Here is a 17,997-nt window from a genome sequence, read left to right as displayed (position 1 = left end):
GGGAGGGTGGGGAGGGAGTATAAGGGGGTTTCTGGTGGTTTGCAGCCCTGGAATTTGAGTCCCTGTGGGGGTCTGGGCTTGATGAATGTCTTTATTATTGGTGCCTGGAACAGGATGGTGAAACTGGTCAGGCGGTGATCAGGTGTGCAGCATCCAGGTGTTTCTGAGTCCTAATCGATCAGCCTCCATATTCCTGGTAGCTAGTTGTGTAAGTTCAGGGCTGGGTTAAAAATCTTTTTGCTCCTGCCTGTCAACTGAGAACTGCAACAAAATCTTAGCCAGAACATAGGTTAAATATATACTGTTGATTAATCAATTACATGTTCTTAGTAAAAGGGTGGGAAAGGAAAGAGAAAGGAAATTTTAAAATCGTATTTTTATTCTACCCTGTACCCCTATCAAGACCTCGTCCAAATGAGCCTCTTGCTGTGTGAGCTAATTATGAAGGCACTAAGAGAGACCTAGGTGCCTCACAGTGTGGACAAGAACCCACCTTCCTGACCTGGGCGATCTAAGTGAGTCATGTTACTTCCTGGGGTTTCAACGCTAGCTACAAACTGGAATATATCAGGATACTGATGAGATGGCATTGGGGCGAACTCTGAGTCCTGAGAGGATGAGGCAATTGAAATCCAAATAATGTCGCGACAGTTGAGATGGCTGTCCCTGCTGGTCTGGTGTGGGCACAGTAGAGACTGGTGACATTCCTCAGCCTTCTCCAGACTTGTGGTCAGTACCATTCATAGAGACTTCCTCTGCATGCAGATACCTTTACAATAGCATCTCACTTCATCTTCACAAAGTAGATGTAGCTCTCATGCTGTGGATGAGGAAACTGAGGCTCAGAAAGGTTATAGGACTTGCTGAAAGTCACATGACTCAAATATTAAGAAGAAGAATGGTTCATACCTACTGAGTATTTAGAATTTGCCCTTTGCCAAGATAATTTCATTTAAGTCTGTGGAAAAAAAACAAAACAGTTTTAGTTAGGAACTGGGGGTATGACTATTTTATCAGAGAGGAAACTGAGGCTCAGAGAATTTAAGTAGCTTTCACAGGAACCTAGGTGTGTATGTTCCCCCACGTCCCGCGTGGTTCAAGGTTCAGGACCTGGAGGAGGGGCCGCACACAAATGCGCTCTATCCACTGAGCTAAACCGGTTTCGGCACGCCAATCTTTTATTCAACTTTGGATACACATCTAGCTCTTAGGCAGGTAATTTCGGTAACAGATAGACTATCTTAAAGGTCAGTAAATATTAGAAGGATTTACTCTGAGACTATTTGATCAGGAAATAGCTTGAGCCCCCATTGTCAGGACTAAACAATCGGTGCATAACTCAGGCCCTTGCCATTGGTTCAAGGTTCACCAGCGTTCCGGGATCCTTGTTTGCACTTCTCTGCTAGTGAAGACAATGGACGGCTTCCTGCAGCTAGGGGCTTGGTCTGGGTCAAATACTGGCCTCTGGTAATTCCTCGTGCCTCAGTTTGGTTCTCTACAAAATGGAGCTGGCCTAATAAATTCCTAGGTTACCTGAGGAGATTAAATGAGATAATGGATGCAAAGACTTTGGAACATCTTGACCTTCCTAAATCTGACATATGTCACACTAACGCTAGGTGTCTGATTTGCCGCTGCAGTAAGATTGGGACCCTGGGAATCAAGACAGACAGACCTGGGCTGAAGTCCCAGCACAGCTGCCTACTAACCCTGTGATCTTGGGCAAATTGTCTCACATTTATGAGAACTTATTTCATCTACAAAATGGGGATAATCATATGACTATTATCACAAGGATTAAGGGAGATAATGCCAGGAAATCCTTTAGTACAGTGCCTGGCACAATGTGGAGGTAATTCTGATGGTGACATGTGGAGGTGAGTAACAGCAGAGTGCTGAATACACAAAGATATATGATCAGGGCTCACAGTGAGTGGGTCAGGCACCCACAAAATATTAATTACTCCTTGTGAAAATGTCCGAGCATCAACCAAAACATGGGAAAATGAATAAGGGACACAAATTCTAAATGGGAGGGCACTGGTAAGGCTATGAGATGGAATAGGACTCCTCTTAGCTGGGTACATTTTCAGGTTTGTTCAGTTCTGGCCTGAGAGGATCCTTTCAATAGCAGCTGAAGGCCCGTTTCTGATGGTCTCAATTCATTTCCTGGAATAAGGGTCCCCCCCCAGCCCTCCAGGCTGCCAACACTGAGCAATCCCACCAAGAGGGATGAGGTGGCGATTGGAGCATAATGAAGGTGTTGACATGAGATAAAAAAAAAAGGATGCAGAATGGTCTGCCCCAAAGTCCAAATCTGAACTGTTGTTGAGACCAAAGGAGGTGCTATTAATAATTAGACAGGACATGTTAACTGGAATGTGTCACTCCACTTTTATAGGGGACTTGTTTGCCATGGGGCTGACCTACCCTGTCACCCTGATCTCTGCCAACTTCTCCCTCTGACACCCACCCACTGGTCCCCACGTCATGTCAATTCCTGGCTGTGCCTTGTCTGTTGAAGTCTTACTCATCAATCTAGACTGGGTTCACATGTCCTCTCCCCCGAAAATGCCTTTTCATTTGCCCCCTCTCCCCTGACCCTCACATACTTTTCAATCTCCAGGAAGGATGCATGTCTCACTCCTCTTCACCTCCTCCGCAGCATGTGACTAGGAGTGTGTTACTTTGTATGAGTTCTTCACCCAACCTGACTGCAAGCTCTTTGAGGGAGGGATGGTGTTATGCTCATCACAGTTGCTTCCAGAGCTCAACATCAGACAGAATAGCTGGCAGGCGCTCTCCAAGAGGTCTTGTGTGGTCCCAGGTGATGAGACCCAGCTATCGAATCCTTTTAGGTTGCTTGCCTCTCTTGGAATTCTTAAATGTATTATTATTTCATTAATAAACCAGTTTTAAGCCCTGTTTTGCCCATAATAAGAGCTTGAATAAATGTGAAGATGAATAAAACTCCGTTTTCATTGTCTCAAAATATTCTAGGCAAGTAGATAAAAATAAAAGGGATGGGAAAGGGTGAGGTAGTAGCATGGTGGGAGCTTCCAGTCGCACGTTCCTTTTGGAACTGTGAGAAACAGGGTGGAGAGGCTGCTGAAATTTCATCCCAGCTGATGACAGAATGGGGACTGCTAGACAAATGTCAGGGAGACCTTCCTTGTGACATTGCACAGTGTCTTCTCCTGGAACAAACTTCTCTTAGACACTGGGTTGTTGCTATATTATGGGCACTGTGATGTGAACAAAAAGATCTTTCTCCTTATTTTGAGTTCCAGAAAACTTAGACCTAAATTTTGACCCCTTCTACAACATTTTTGTTGCTAAATTCAATCTTAGTTCCAACTTTCTGTCTTTATATTCCCTTCAGATTAACTCAGTTTTCAAAGTTTTATGTTATATGTATTTGTACAAAACACCATCAGTTTTTTTAAAAAATAAAGGAAATGTATACAGAGCTAAGCAGTTGTGGCAGGTGGCTGATGTACAAAGAAGGGCCTGATCCACCTCTGAGTCTCATATCCAGAGCCCAGTCCTTATCTCAGCCACAATCTCATACCTCTGGTCTAGGTTGGTCCAAACCCATCCTGTCTAGTGGCTGTTCCCTATACTTCAGAGAGGGGAGTTGTTGTAACCCAGATGGTCTCTGGTGATCTCAGGAAGTTCCTGAAAATTTGACATTGAAAATTAATTTTAAATTTAATTAATTTTTAAAATCAGGCTGGGGATGTAAATTAAAAGTGGAATGGTGTATGTTATTTAAAAATGTGTTGCCGAAACCGGTTTGGCTCAGTGAATAGAGCGTCGGAAATAAAAATGTGTTGAAGCACCAAATGATTGGGAATCATTAAATTGTAGGCAAACAAATCAGCAGGTTTGGAGCTCAAAAATCAGACTAGGATTCAAGAAATCTCTGTTGAGCTTCATGGTCTAGGGCAGTGGTTCTCAACCTTCCTAATGCCGCAACCCTTTAATACAGTTCCTCATGTTGTGGTGACCTCCAACCATAAAATTATTTTCATTGCTACTTTATAACTGTAATTTTGCTACTGTTATGAATCGTAATGTAAGTATCTAATATGCTATATGTGTTTTCCGATGGTCGCGACCCACAGGTTGAGAACCGCTGGCAGGTAGTCCAGGATGTGGAGAGTAAAAGATAAAGAAAGTAAGACATTTAAATCATTCATTCACTCTTAAGAAGAATGACCCTTTACTAAGTACTGAAGATTTAAAAAAAACACACAACAAAACACTGAAGGGTAAAATATAGAGAAAAAAATCTTTATGACCTTGAGTTAAACAACAACAAAAAAAAATTAGATATGACATCAAAAGCACAGTCCATAAAAGAACAGATTAATAAGTTGGACTTTGAAGGACACCAGAATATGTCATCCCAAAATATACTCTTTGACATAAAAATTATTTTGAGCTAAAAGCAATTAAGGAGCAGCAAACACACACACACACACACACACACACACACCCTCCTCCTTTTTGACCTAAAGGCAAATTCCTTTTACTAGAGACAGACGCTTAATCAACCCAGAGATGCACCAGGGGAATCTGCAAAGAAACCTTCCTCCAGCGGTTTACCTTCCCAGAGGCAGCTTCCCTTTGTCCTGTCCTTCCTCCAAAAATGTGTTCTGCCCCATGGAAGATGCTAGATAAGCTGGAATTCTCAGCCGCCACTTGAGTGACTTTTGGTGCAGGTTTCTCCCACATCATGTGCGCTGCATGCCTTAATAAACACTTTTCCCCTTGTTAATTCTTCTTTTTGATAAGAGTCCCAGCTGAAGACCTAAAAGGAGTAGGAATAAAGTCTTACTCCCTTACAACTTCCTCAAAACTTAAAAGAAGAATTCAAAGCTCTGAAGCATAACGTTCATATAAATATGGGTACACACACAGGACTCCCAGGCTGGGCACCTGCTTTTGCAAAGAAAGCTGTATTGAAACACAGCCACACTCATTTGTTCCCAAACTGTCTGTAACTACTTCCATGCTACAATGGCAGAGTCTACAACAAAGATCTTGTAGCATCCACGCCTAAAAATATTTACTATCTGTCCCTTTAATAAATAGTTTGTTAACCTTTCAGATTAAGCACAGACTGTCCAACAGAGCCAAGATGTATTCATCCTTTCAACACCATGGTAACCAAGTGGGGACCGAGAGACTGTCAGACAAACCAGCCCTCCCATCACACCAGGGAAGATGCAGCCCCTGCCTCCAAGGAGCCCACATGCCAGCACGAGAGAGAGGCATACACACAAACAGTTAATACGCAGTCCTATGATCGTGATGTAAAGAAAAGTATGGCTTGTACACCCAAATACCTCAACTTGGATACCAGTTCTGCCAGTTATCAGTTCTGCAATGTTGGGTGAGTCATTTAACCTTTCTGAGCTTTGGTTCTCTTGTCTGTTAAATGGAAATGATTGCATCAAGTGTGATGGGGTGTTATGAGGATTACTGAGCTGCAGAGCATCTAGTTCAATGTCAGAATTCAAAATAATCATTGTTAGTGGCAGTGATAGTAACAGTAGTCAGAAGTAGATGCAATAGTGATAGAGAATGTATAAGATCACAGCAAAGATGACGGGGCAGTGATATAAGTGTATTGACCAGGGATGTTTTCACAAAGAAGTTGAAATATGATCTGAATCTTAAAGCAGGACAGGACTTACTCATGTGGAGAGGGAGGTAGTGGGAAAAAAAAAATTAAACCCTTTTGGGGAGATGCAAATTTGCCCAAGATGAGAGAGGGAGAGTGGGGTGGTTTTCTGATATGCTTTAGGTCTACTAAATTCTGGTGTCCGTCGGGATAGAGGACGCTCTGCACTTGGATTTAGACAAGGGGACCCTTGCAATTCCCTTTAAGGCTAAGGCAGAAGAACTGACCTGACCCCTGGTGATTTTTCCTTCTTTTCTTTCCCTTCCTTCTTATTGTGGTATCTTTTATGCTGACTATAAGAGGGTCACTGATCTAAAACCCGTGAATGGCCCTACTGGTTTGGCCAGATAGAAAGTTGGCCTGTGGACTGAAGGGTCCTGGGTTTGATTCCAGCCAAGGGCACATGCCTGGATTGAGGGCTCGATCCCCAGTGGGGGGCATGCAGGAAGCAGCCTATCAATGATTCTCTCTCATTGATGTTTCTATCACCCTCTCCCTCTCCCTTCTTCTCTGAAATCAATAAAAATATATTTTAAAAAAATAAAACCGTGAATGCTTCCACATTGCCTATAAAATGAATCTAAAGTTCAAGGCCCTTACAGTTGAGCCCAGTCTTCATATAGAACTTAATATAATTCCCAGCTATTCCTCTCCCTACTCCTTCCTCCATATATTTTAAAATTTTATTTATTGATTTTAGTGAGAGAGAGAGGAAGAGAGGGAGAAAGAGAGAGGTTTGTTGTTCTAGGCTTTGCATTTTTAGCTTCTAATTTTGCCAAATTTCTGATAAAAAGTTATCAAATCTGTCAGATTTCAGTGTAGATAAATATTTCTGGCCATATTAAATAATTTCATGAACTCTAGAGATTACGCAGGTCCTTATCTTCCAGGGTCATTTCCTCTGAGAGCCAAAAGAAATAATTGACAGCCTGCTCCTCCCAGTGAAACTGAGAGTCCTATGACTTCCATTAGACTTAGTTTTAAATTCTAGCTCTAGAAACCACATCTCTTTCTTTTTCCTTCTACAACCCTCAGAGACCTAACCTTGCTCATCAGCAACCCCCAGGCAGCAGAAGACAGTGCCTAGACCTCTGCAGGTTAAAGATAACATCTTGACCTAAGTTATGTTTCAGCTCCTGAGCCCTGAAGTGGAATAACCCTCTGGCTACTTCCCAACAGAGGGACACTGAAATAGACCTTTGAACTGTCCTCAAGACCTGAAGAAATGATTCACTATCCTTGCCTCACTTCTGATCAATCAGCTCCTAAAAACCCCAATCTCAAACCCATGGTGCCTTGTGATTTTGCCTATATAATCTGTTACTTAAAGGCCATCGGGGAGTTTGGGCTTTGAGTATGAGCTTGCCGTTCTGCTGGATGGTGTCATTCATAAATAAATAGCCAATATTTCTCCACCGCAATATTTCTCGGTTCCTAGTGTTTGGCTCTGCCAGCCCTGGGTGGATAAACTCTTTCTGTTCAATAATACCAGGCAGGCAAAAAGTCAAGCCAAGCCATTAGGGCACAGGCAACAGCTATCCCCGGGGAGAGACAGGATAAATACCAATTGGTCTTACAGACTTTTGTTTTAGGTACTTCTTACATCTTCAATTATTTTTTGTTAGCCTATTACAGGAGATTCTTGCTTTTCATTACCTGCTCAGATGATCAAAGTTTCTTTTGGGATTCTTCTAGAGCTGTTTTTTTAAAGTAAGTTTGTTTTTTTTTTAGAAGCTTCTGCAAAGCAAAGAATACATTCCAACGTCCCTGAGAGGTTTAGAATTCCCTCTCTAAGGAAGGGCCCTGGAGGTGGAATTAAAGTTATTTCTTAATGGCTGTTAGAATTTTAAATTATTTTGGCTAAGTTGGTCGGTTTTATTCAAAAGGCAGACGAGGAGGGACCAAAATATTTGTACATATAACTAGCTAGAGTTCCTGAGGAAAGAGCTTTTGGGGACTTTTAGAGGTTGAAAATTCTATGTTAAAGATAAGTTTTGGCCCTGACCAGATAGCTCAGTTGGTTAGAGCATGGTCCTGATATACCAAGGTTGTGGTTTGATCCTTGGACAGTGCACATACAAGTATCAACCACTCCAATAAATGAGTGGAGTAACAATTTGATGTTTTTCTCTCTCTCCCTTTCTCTCTCTCAAATCAATCAATAAATTTTTTTTTTTAAAAAAAGATAAATTCTCTTTAAAGGTGTCACAGCTGGGGGGGAAAAAAAGACAAAAGAGATATCAGTCAAAAGCCCCAGGGAGTTTATCTGCAAGCTCATTAGTTTTGGGAGTGGGAGTGGGCCTGGAAAACAGGTTTATAGAATGTATGTCTGTGTGCTCCCCTATGAAATCTTTTTCTTATTGGTTGGCCAAGGAAGCTGCACAATAGTAAGTGAGTTTAAGTTTCTTTTTGTTTAGTCCAGAATTTGCTTTAGTTAGTTTCAAATTTGTTTCTTGGAGGGAGGCTATCTTTGAACCATTGAATTTCTTAGGGGCCTCTACATATCACTCGGCTTGTTTAGCAGAGCTAAGATTTTCGAATTGTGCATGTAAACATATTAATTTCAGAATCTCAAAAGATACACAAAGTGGCCACTGTAATTTCAAACGGTCCTTATCAGAAGTCCATCAAGACAAATATTTTGCAGAGGACAGCCTATAAAATCAGCTGGCACTGTAAAATGAATGTGGTTGTCCCTCCATAAACAGACTTAGAAAGTGGGAGCTTGTTACTAGAACCAGTATCAGAGGAGCCAAGAATGAAAGCTCTGAACCAATAGAACTCACCACTGGAATCCAGGAGCAGTCAGGAAGCTGACAGAGCACCAAAGGCTCAAGAAGGTACCTTGCTGGAATCCAGCGGCAGCACCAGATGCCATGATACTGACACCATATATGTTGAAAGGATGTGAAGAGGCTTTGGCTAGAAACAAATAATAAAGATTTATTCAAGAGTCTTGGGGTTTGCAAGCTTGGAACACAGCTAGGCAAAAACCGACAAGTGTTCCAAAAAGAAAGAAAAGTTAAGGGTTCTTTTAGTAAAAAGTGCATTGTTGAGAATAATCAGTCCTATATTCTTAGCCCTAGGATTGGTCTAGGACGGTCAGATGTTGGCCAGTCTGGATGACGAATGTCAGTAGGTCTGGATACATGTGTCCTTTAGGGGGTATTCAGAGAGTTATCTACAGGACTGAAAAGTTCAAAGAGTTTAACTTCCCAGGCTAGTCAGAGCAAGAATGCTCAACTTTCATAATGTCAATCATTTTAGCATCTTGGTTAAAGTAAAGTTTGTGTTGAGTTGCTGTTCCCAGGCTCCCAAAGGCTGATTGGAGATAAGGATGCTAGAGAGCACTGGGTGAAGAGTAATGAGAATGTAAACAGAGATACCCAATGTTCCCTAAGATGAGGTTGGTCTAATGGGGAAGCAGGGAGGTGCAATGGGAGGGAATGTCCCGGACTAAATTCTATTTTCTAGCTAGGACACTGGAATGGATTACTGAACCTTTATGACTCCATTGTACTGTGTTTAATGATGGGATAGAAATAAATGAACTTTGAGTTCCTTCCTGTATTAAGAGGAGGGTGCTGACATATGGCAGGATAGCTATACATCCAAATGCAGGCTTTAACACATCCTGGGTGGTGCCTTGGTTTGCATGTTTCCTTGGCTATCCAGAGAGCCTGCCAGGTTTCTCCAGAACTTGTCTGACCCGCCTACTGTGAAAGCCATCTTCTGGGTGCAGTGAACAGCCTGAGTCTCAACTCTTCACAGGTAGATGACTCCTGGAGGCTGTGTGAGACTGGGTCAGTCTCTAGTGGCCAAAGGCCCAAGGGCAGGGCAGAGCAGAGTAGGCTGTGACCAGATGGATCTCTGAAAAGCTTACAGAACCCTCTCCTCAGTCTGAAGTCTAACATTAATCCAAGCTATTCCAGACCTTAAATACACTGGATGTTTGTATGTCATTCATAAGCACTTTCAGATACTCAAGTTTGTCGAAATCATGTGATGACCTGTGAAGATAGTATTTGTCCTTTCTGTTTCATACATGAGGAAGCTCGGAAAAAGTAATTTGTCCCAAAGTTTGGAGACTTCATAGAACTTGCCATAGAGCAAGATTTGGTACAAGTCTGTACTGGCTTTGTCCAAAAACAAGTGAATTCCAGGATAAGATGATCTCAATTACTAGATGTCCCATGGCAGTGGGGTGGAGTGACCTTCATAGACAGAACTAAAACTGCAGTCCTATCAGATAGCATTGGAGCAGGGGGCTTAGACCAGTAATGTTCATTCTCATTCCCCTTATTGTGAAAGAGATATCGTATCTCCGAGGATTAAATGACATGAAACAGTGTAGAGATGCCTGACATGAGTAAATGCAGTATTCATTTTATGCCACCTTAAGCAGGTAGTTAAAAACACAGAATCTATTAGCAATTTTTTTATATTTTCCCCTATGCAATTTTCCACAACTCAGTTTCTATCCTCAAACTGACCAGAAATGAGGTAGTCAGAGTTCTTCTGTCTTTGAAAGGCTTGATTGGCGTTCAAATACATGAGATTAAACCATATTAAAGAAAATCTTCCCTGTCTGCAGGCGAGCTGGTGGGTAGAGGGGCAGTCTACCTTTCCTAAGCTGAGTGACCTGCAGAGATTTACCCTAGGGCCTGGCTTCATGGAGATTTGCCCAGCACGCCTGATTGAGCCTGGCCTGGCTGGGAAGATTACAAAGTTGAAATCACTTGAAATTCCTCTTGTTCATCCAAAGATACAGAAATAATAGAAGCCAACTCATGATCTTGCTGAGGTGAGATCTTTATTGTGAGCCATTCCTGCATCTTTTATTTTCTATTTGCCCAAAATTGATCCACCCAAGTACTATAAGAATCACATGCACGTGGATTTTCTTATCTCATGCCCCACACACATTACATCAAAAGAACAATTTTTTTTTTGTCTGTATTTATCTGTAGACCTTTGAGCTCTATAGAAGCTTTTAAGCAGATAGAGGAAATTTTTGTCACATTCATTTTTTTGAATGTACCATCATCATTCAGAGGGTCCATTCTTGGATCTGAGGCTTCAAGCCTAGATTGTGGAATGAGACAAAAGGCCAAACCATTTGTTTAAATGTCCTGAGCTAAACAATGCTGGTGACACACATGTACGTACATACGCACCCATGCACACAATAAATCAATTGAAGTTATATCCAAATTCTATTTTCTTTCTCCTTTTCCTCCTCCCCAACCCCTTTCTTATCCTGATGAAAGCTCCTTCCCCCACCACCACCCTATTCTCAGCTACTTCATAAGGTGAGGATTTACAAAAATCATTCTAAACATTTCAGATATGTCTCCCTGAATATTTACTTGTCCTCTCATGGTCTGACCAGCAGTCACCATGATGAGTCATCCACTGGGCTTTAATCCATAGCGTCCTGAAATAACAGCCATACCAGGGCTATGACTTTACACTTTCCATTTTTATTAAAACTCTCACTTCCCTCAAACTTGATTATCTTAAAGCTAATTTTATTCTATGCTTGGCCTTCAAGTTTGTGCTAATTTGCAAATCTTTTCCAAATGGCTCTCTTGAATTTATGCAGGAGGGAAGTTATCAACTCTCACACATGTGATTCTTTGTCAGTCAGGAAAATAGTCTCTTTCCCCATGAAAGGAGCGTTTCTGGAGACAGTGGGATGGAAGGAATCCTCTTTACAAAATAAGAGATAGGGGCGCCATGGCCAGTTTGGCTCAGTGGATGGAGCGTCGGCCTGCGGACTGAAGGGTCCTGGGTTCGATTCCGGTCAGGGGCATGTACCTTGGTTGCGGGCACATCCCCAGTGTGGGGTGTGCAGGAGGCAGCTGATCGGTGTTTCTAACTCTCTATCTCTCCCCCTTCCTCTCTGTAAAAAAAATCAATAAAATATATATATTTTTTAAAAAGAATTAGGGGCAAAGAACTAAATTGGTGCATTTTAATCATATACACACATATAGGATATGGCTATATGTACATATTTATATATATAGTTTATATGTATATAAAAATATTATTTCCCCAGAGATCCTATCCATATACAGATCTGAGGAAAAGAACTCATATCTAAAGATCAAATATCTCTTTTGGATTGTGGATGGTTAAAAACATATAGACTCCCAGGGTCACCATTTTCCCTGTTATAGGACAGGCACCTACAGCCCTGGCCTAATGTCAAACCCTCATTCAGTCTGTTTCATCCACTTCAGGTAGGCATGATGAGATGTCTAACGTGCAGATCCATGCATGTTTGTCTTTATTATTATAGCTAAGTGCTCATTTCCCCCTTCCTTCATCTTTTTTTTTTTTCTGAGGAGTCTCCCCACACGTCTTTGGAGGATCCTGTGAGTTTCTTGAAGAAATGGATATACAGCACAGTGCTGGAGGTGCACTCAACAGACCTGCCACTTACACATCTTCCTATTTCCTTCCAGTCAGTGGTTAGTACTAGTACCTTTTCTGGACTCTCTGCCACTTCAAATGTGTCTCTTATGCATAAATATTCCTTCACGTGCAACCCAGCAGAGCTTATGCCATGCTCCAAGGATCCCTGAAACTTCTGCACTGCAACATCCAAATATAGAAGCAAAACCCTTGAAGAGGGGTCATGCTTTTTAGATTTAGCAAGTTTGTAATAGTTTTTATTTCCCATTAAGAAATTTTATGGTCATCTTTCCCCATTAAACAAAGAGCCCAAAATACTGTATAAACTTAAGAACTTCACACCAATAAGCAGGACTTTATCAATCAGAAATCAGAAATACTGCTTATAAGCAGAAGAAACAATTTAAATAGGAAAAGCTTGAATTAAATAAACCTCTATGCACTCACTAGGGACTATCGACCTACAACAAAATCACAAATGAAATAAAACCAAACAATAAACCTCAAGGGGGTGGCTGGTCCTCTAGGGATATTATTGCCTCACATTCTTCTTTTTCCTGTTTCTCTCTTGATTTCTATTGATTTGATACTCATCCAACCACTGAGGCACAACTAACTCCTCCCTCCTCCAGGAATAAGTGATTTCTGGTCCTCATTGAGCTCCTTCTTGTTTTTAAACATATTTTATTGATTTTTACAGAAAGGAAGGGAGAGGGATAGAGAGTTAGAACCATTGATGAGAGAAAACACATCAGCTGCCTCCTGCACATCCCACATTGGGGATCAAGCCCACAATTAAGGTACATGCCTTTGACTGGAATCGAGCCCAGGACCCTTCAGTCTGCGGGCCACTCTATCCACTAAGCCAAACTGGAAAGGGTGAGCTCCTTCCTTTAATTCCGTAACATTTAAACCCATGCCCTACTCCAACCTACTATTGATCTCTTATATGCATACAACTTTGTTTCCATACTAAACAACGGGGCCTTGCTTCCCTTGTACTGCCTTAATTCCTACCACAGAGTTTTCACATATTGACTTCATACACCCATGTGGGAAAGGACACAAGGTAAGTCACCCATTCCATCTGATACTATCTATGTGAGCTAGCTCTCTCTGACACATGGCTCATTTAAGAATACAAAAAACTTCAAATAGGTATATGAAATTTATTTGGATCCCCCAATCCAAGGTCTTGCATCTGAATTGATTGGTGTTATGAAATGATACACCTACCTGAGAACTTTTGGATTCCCGTTTGTACTAGTTCATAGGCCCAACTGCCAGTGAACTTTTCCATTAATGCCCTCGTTTACTGGTTGGCGCGTGTCCTACGCTTTCCCTCAAAGACATTAAACACAGAGTGCTGCTGCTTTGTTGTGAAGCATGGAGGCTTTGCTGTGTATTGTTTTAGTATCACTGGCTTTCCCACTGGGAACAGAGTGGGCCTCACTCTCTCCTCATGACTAAGTCCAGAGAATGTGTGGTGAAGTAGCTCTGTGACTTTTTAACCTGAGCAGTATTCCCCCCATCGTCCATGAATGCTTGGGTTAGTAACTGTATCGCAGCATTGCTGATTACAATAAATGTGTGCCCAATCCCAAACTCACCAACAATGGTGGACATTTTGAAGCATGAAGCATTACCGTACACCCCCAGCTTCCCGAGTTTAGAAGTTAGGTGGGCCTAATCTTTTCCCCAAGCAGAATCTTCAATCTCTCCTGCTCTCTTCTTTGACGAGAATGGAAAACACTGACACTAACATTGTGCCCTTCAGGACATGTACAGTAGTCCCCCCCTCATCCATAGGGAGTCATCCAAGACCTCCAGAAGATGCCTGAAATGCAGATAGTAGAGAACCCTGGTTTTTCTTAACAATAAAAAATGAACAATAACGAAGAAAAAAACAATTATAACAATATCCTGTAATAAACGTTAAGTGAATGCGATCTCTAATAACTGTGATCGCTAAGTGACTAACGCGTGGGTCAGTGTATACAGCGTGGCTACCCTGGACAAAGGAATGATTCATGTCCAGGGAGGGATGGAGCAGACTGCATGAGATTTCATCACAGTACTCAGGACAGCACACAGCTTAAAACTTATAAATTGCTTATTTCTGGAGTTTTCCATTTAATATTTTTGTACTGCAGTTGACCATGGATAACAAACCATGGAAAGTGAAACTGCAGATAGTGGGACTACTGTAAGGGGGTTGCTGTTTTCAGTGCTAGGGGTAGACTCCATGGATCCATTTTCCAACCCTCTGTGGCAAAGGTGCAGTGATAGAGGTTCCTATCCGGCCTCTAAGTGAAGGGCATATAGGCTCTGAAATCAGAAAGATCTGAGTTCAAACTTAGTGCACCATTTGCTAGGTGGGTCATCTCAAACAAATTACATGTTTCTATGAACCTGTTACCTCATCTGCCAAATGGGAATAACACCACGTCCCTCATCATGGTTGTAAAAATGGCAATATACATAAAGCCCCTGGCATATTGCTTCAATATAGTAGATACTCAATAAATGTTAGGTACTATCTTTATTTTCCAAGAGTTTGAATTGAATAGAGTCCATGATTCTTAATTTCCTGTTATAGTCCTCTTAGTAGAGTCTTCCAGAACTAGAGTTAAAAATATATATATATATGTGCCCTATGAGGCTGTTAAATGTCAAATGTCTGTAGAGGTTACTTAGTGGGTAGGAAAGGTTAGAGCATTGAGGTGGAACAATGGTGCCCCTACCCCATTCCCATATGGTCCCAGCATCACCCCCATACTCCCACCAACTAAACCTGTATTCCCATTTGTCTAGGTCTCCAACCTTACTCGATGAAAATGCCTGTGGTCTCAAAGGTTTTAAAAAACTTAAGAATGGGAAAGTGAGGCCTCAGAAAACTATAAATATTCCATTAGGAAAGAAAGGAAGAGAGAGATGGGTAACTGCTACTTTTGTTGTTGTTGGAACTAGAGTTAAAACATGCTTAGAGAGAGGAAGGGAGGCAGAGACGAGGGAGAGGGAGACGGAGAGGGAGAGGGAGAGGGAGAGGAAGAGGGAGAGGGAGAGGACAAGAACGCAAAGAAACACCAATCAGTTGCTTTCTTTCTATATGTGCCCCAATCAGGGATTGAACCAGCAACCCAGGTATGTGCCCTGACCAGGAATCAAACCAGCAACCTTTTAGTGCACAGGATGACACTCAACCGAGCCACTCCAGCTGGACTAACTACTATGTTTTCTTATCATTAGCAATATACCGGCTTCCATGTGCTGAGATCCCAGTCTGATGAGAAGAAATGACACGAAGGTCATGGATGGACCTCACTGTCCACTGGGAAAGCTCTTGCAGCACCTTTAGGCCCCACAGCTTCTTCTCAAACAGACCACCATCTCCAACAATTTCAGGCATCTCATCAGCCACACTGGGGGGGATCTTGAGTTCCAGGAGCGCCATTAATTCCTCCAGCTGGTAAGCAAAGGCAGCAACTTGGAGTAGAAGGGTATGTATTGCTTGATGGAAGTCACTGTTAGCTGGAGTAAAATGCACCCGTTGGTCATCTAAAAGCCTGATCAACATACCATGGAAGGTACGATAAGCTTGGAGGTTCTCTAGGAGTCGCTCTGCCTCAGGCAGCTCACTCCACCGATCAGTGCTTGCCATTGGCACACCATCCACGGAATCCAGGTCCATGTCCTCATTCAGGCCCTGATGCTTCACCTGGCCAAGGATACAGAAAAACATCATATTCTCACTTAAATAATCCCCTAAATCTCATATAAAATCTTATTCATCTCCCTGGTCATGGATCCAAATGATAAAGAAAATAAAATGTAGAACAGAAACTCTTGATTCAGGGTCCACGATTGGACTTTTGGGAGATACTTTTGTCCCTTAAATTATACAAATTGCTTTGACTACCTGTTTATTTTTCTTGGGAGAATGTGCCATTTTCCTTAGGTTCTCAAGGTTGAAAACCACTGGTCTGGAGTAACTTGTCCTTCCCACTTCAAACTTCCTCCTGGCCATTTTAATCATACTGAAATTTTTAAGTATTTTAAACATACTTGAAGACACTGGCCACAGTGAGGAAGCCCTAGAATGTAGCCATAGGATTTTTCTAATTATCTCTTCTCCATTGCCTACTCTCCGTAGTGAGGACAATCCTTTAGAGCAGTGGTCACCAACCGGTGGTCCGCAAACCACTGGTGGTCTGTGAGATCCGAAAGGTTGGCAACCGTTGCTTTAGAGGATTCAGTGGAAATCAGTTGGAAAAACTGGTGGGGCTGTGCAGATATTCTCCACAGGGTCTGGAGTGTTTTCACAGCAGCTCTTAGGTAGAGAATCTCCTACTATCAGAAAACCAATCTGGAACCCATGGTTAATGTTTGAAGAATATAACACTTCCCAGAGAATCTTAAAGGAAATCCTCTTGATAGTGTAGGTGACCTGTTTAGACCCAGAAACACTTTTTTCCTTTTATATTGATTTTAGAGAGGGAGGAATGGAAGGAGAGACACATCAATGTGAGACACATCGACTGGTTGCCTCCTGTACATGCCCCGACTAGGGATCGACCCCGAAACATAGGTATACCCTGATCAGGAATGGAACCCTCGACCTTCTGGTGCATGGGACAATGCGCCAACCAACCAAGCCAGGGCACTCCAGAAACACTTTTGATGGGGTAATTAAAAAGTGGGTGGCTTGCCGAAACCGGTTTGGCTCAGTGGATAGAGCGTCGGCCTGTGGACTGAAAGGTCCCAGGTTCGATTCCCGTCAAGGGCATGTACCTGGGTTACGGGCACATCCCCAGTAGGAGATGTGCAAGAGGCAGCTGATTGATGTTTCTCTCTCATCAATGTTTCTAACTCTCTCTCTCCCTTCCTCTCTGTAAAAAATCAATAAAATATATTTTAAAAAAAAAGTGGATGGCTAATACTATATAGGAGAAATTGGTTGGGCTTACACTGCTCTTCTCCCAATCCTATAAACCTTACTCTGCCTTTCATTTACATAGTTCAAAAATTCAGAACCTATATGAAGAACCCAAACTTAAAGGGCTCATAGTTAATCTATTCTCATAGAATTCAGATTGTAAGCAATCAAATTAGAAACAGCTTCCAAGACATATAGCCAACCCTACCTAGCACCCATGGATATTTTCTTACTCAGGAACATATCTCCTAAAAAACCTAGAGGAAGGAAATAAACTCATGTAAGTTTCCTTAAGGGAAGGGGCCATATCAAATGATATGTGCCCACTATACAACTGACCGTATTAGGGCTTTCACAATTGGTAATGGTGTTGAAGCATGATGGTAAAGGGTTGGATCAGAATAGATGAAGTCAAAATAGACTACAGCAAAATAGGCAACTTACATAAGATTCCATAAGCGCTGTCAGGTCTGAACGAATCTTTCTTGCTAGCCAGATGGAGCGGCTACAGAGATCCCGACGGTGAGGGGTCAGCGGTGAGTGCTCTGCGAAAGCCATCCCCTAACTCAACTGTCCCAGGAAAACAAGTGAGCTGAGTTTGTTTCTATCTACACTGTTCCAAATAAGAAATGTGACACTCAGACTAAATCCACTGGGCATTCTCTAAAGGAATGGTGTTCCCCACCCCCACCCCCTGCCTGACTCAGAGGTGGCAGCAAATTCCTGGCTGTGGATTTTTGTGCCTGTGGAATCAAAGGCCCCTTTTACTCAGCTTTTTTTTTCCTGCAGCGTCTGCCTCCATCTCTCTCCTCCACTGAGTGCCTAGCCTACTTGTTTTTATGTCATTGTTTTGCTTTTGCACTTAGCAACAAGGTCACTATCACACTAATCCCCATGATACCTAATGCAACCTATTTTATATACACATATCATCAGTTCACTTTAT

The 17,997-nt window shown here is 42.1% G+C and overlaps 1 protein-coding gene and 1 long non-coding RNA gene across 5 annotated transcripts; both read right to left on the bottom strand.

The window, feature by feature from the left end:
* Positions 1–6: 6 nt before the first annotated feature.
* Positions 7–17,997, bottom strand: CNTF (ciliary neurotrophic factor). Of its 4 annotated transcripts, XM_015569365.1 has the most exons (5): positions 17,496–17,997; positions 15,373–15,833; positions 8,479–8,614; positions 910–958; positions 7–820 (listed from the first exon to the last, which is right to left on the bottom strand). In XM_015569365.1, the coding sequence occupies exons 1-4, from the start codon at positions 17,607–17,609 to the stop codon at positions 953–955; spliced, it is 717 nt and encodes a 238-aa protein (XP_015424851.1). In that variant the 5' UTR covers positions 17,610–17,997; the 3' UTR covers positions 7–820; positions 910–952. The 4 variants fall into 4 exon arrangements, with proteins under 4 accessions (XP_015424851.1, XP_015424850.1, XP_015424852.1 ...); XM_015569364.1 differs by having other exon boundaries at positions 7–958; XM_015569366.1 differs by lacking the exon at positions 8,479–8,614 and having other exon boundaries at positions 7–958.
* On the bottom strand, positions 3,447–4,945 carry LOC107184415. The gene is made up of 2 exons (XR_001515244.1): positions 4,612–4,945; positions 3,447–3,678 (listed from the first exon to the last, which is right to left on the bottom strand). It is a non-coding gene; the product is annotated as an uncharacterized LOC107184415 (long non-coding RNA).

The sequence above is a fragment of the Myotis davidii genome, unplaced genomic scaffold, assembly GCF_000327345.1.
Source record: "Myotis davidii unplaced genomic scaffold, ASM32734v1 scaffold1286, whole genome shotgun sequence".
Classification (NCBI taxonomy): domain Eukaryota; kingdom Metazoa; phylum Chordata; class Mammalia; order Chiroptera; family Vespertilionidae; genus Myotis; species Myotis davidii.
This window is presented reverse-complemented; position numbering and strand designations above follow the sequence as displayed.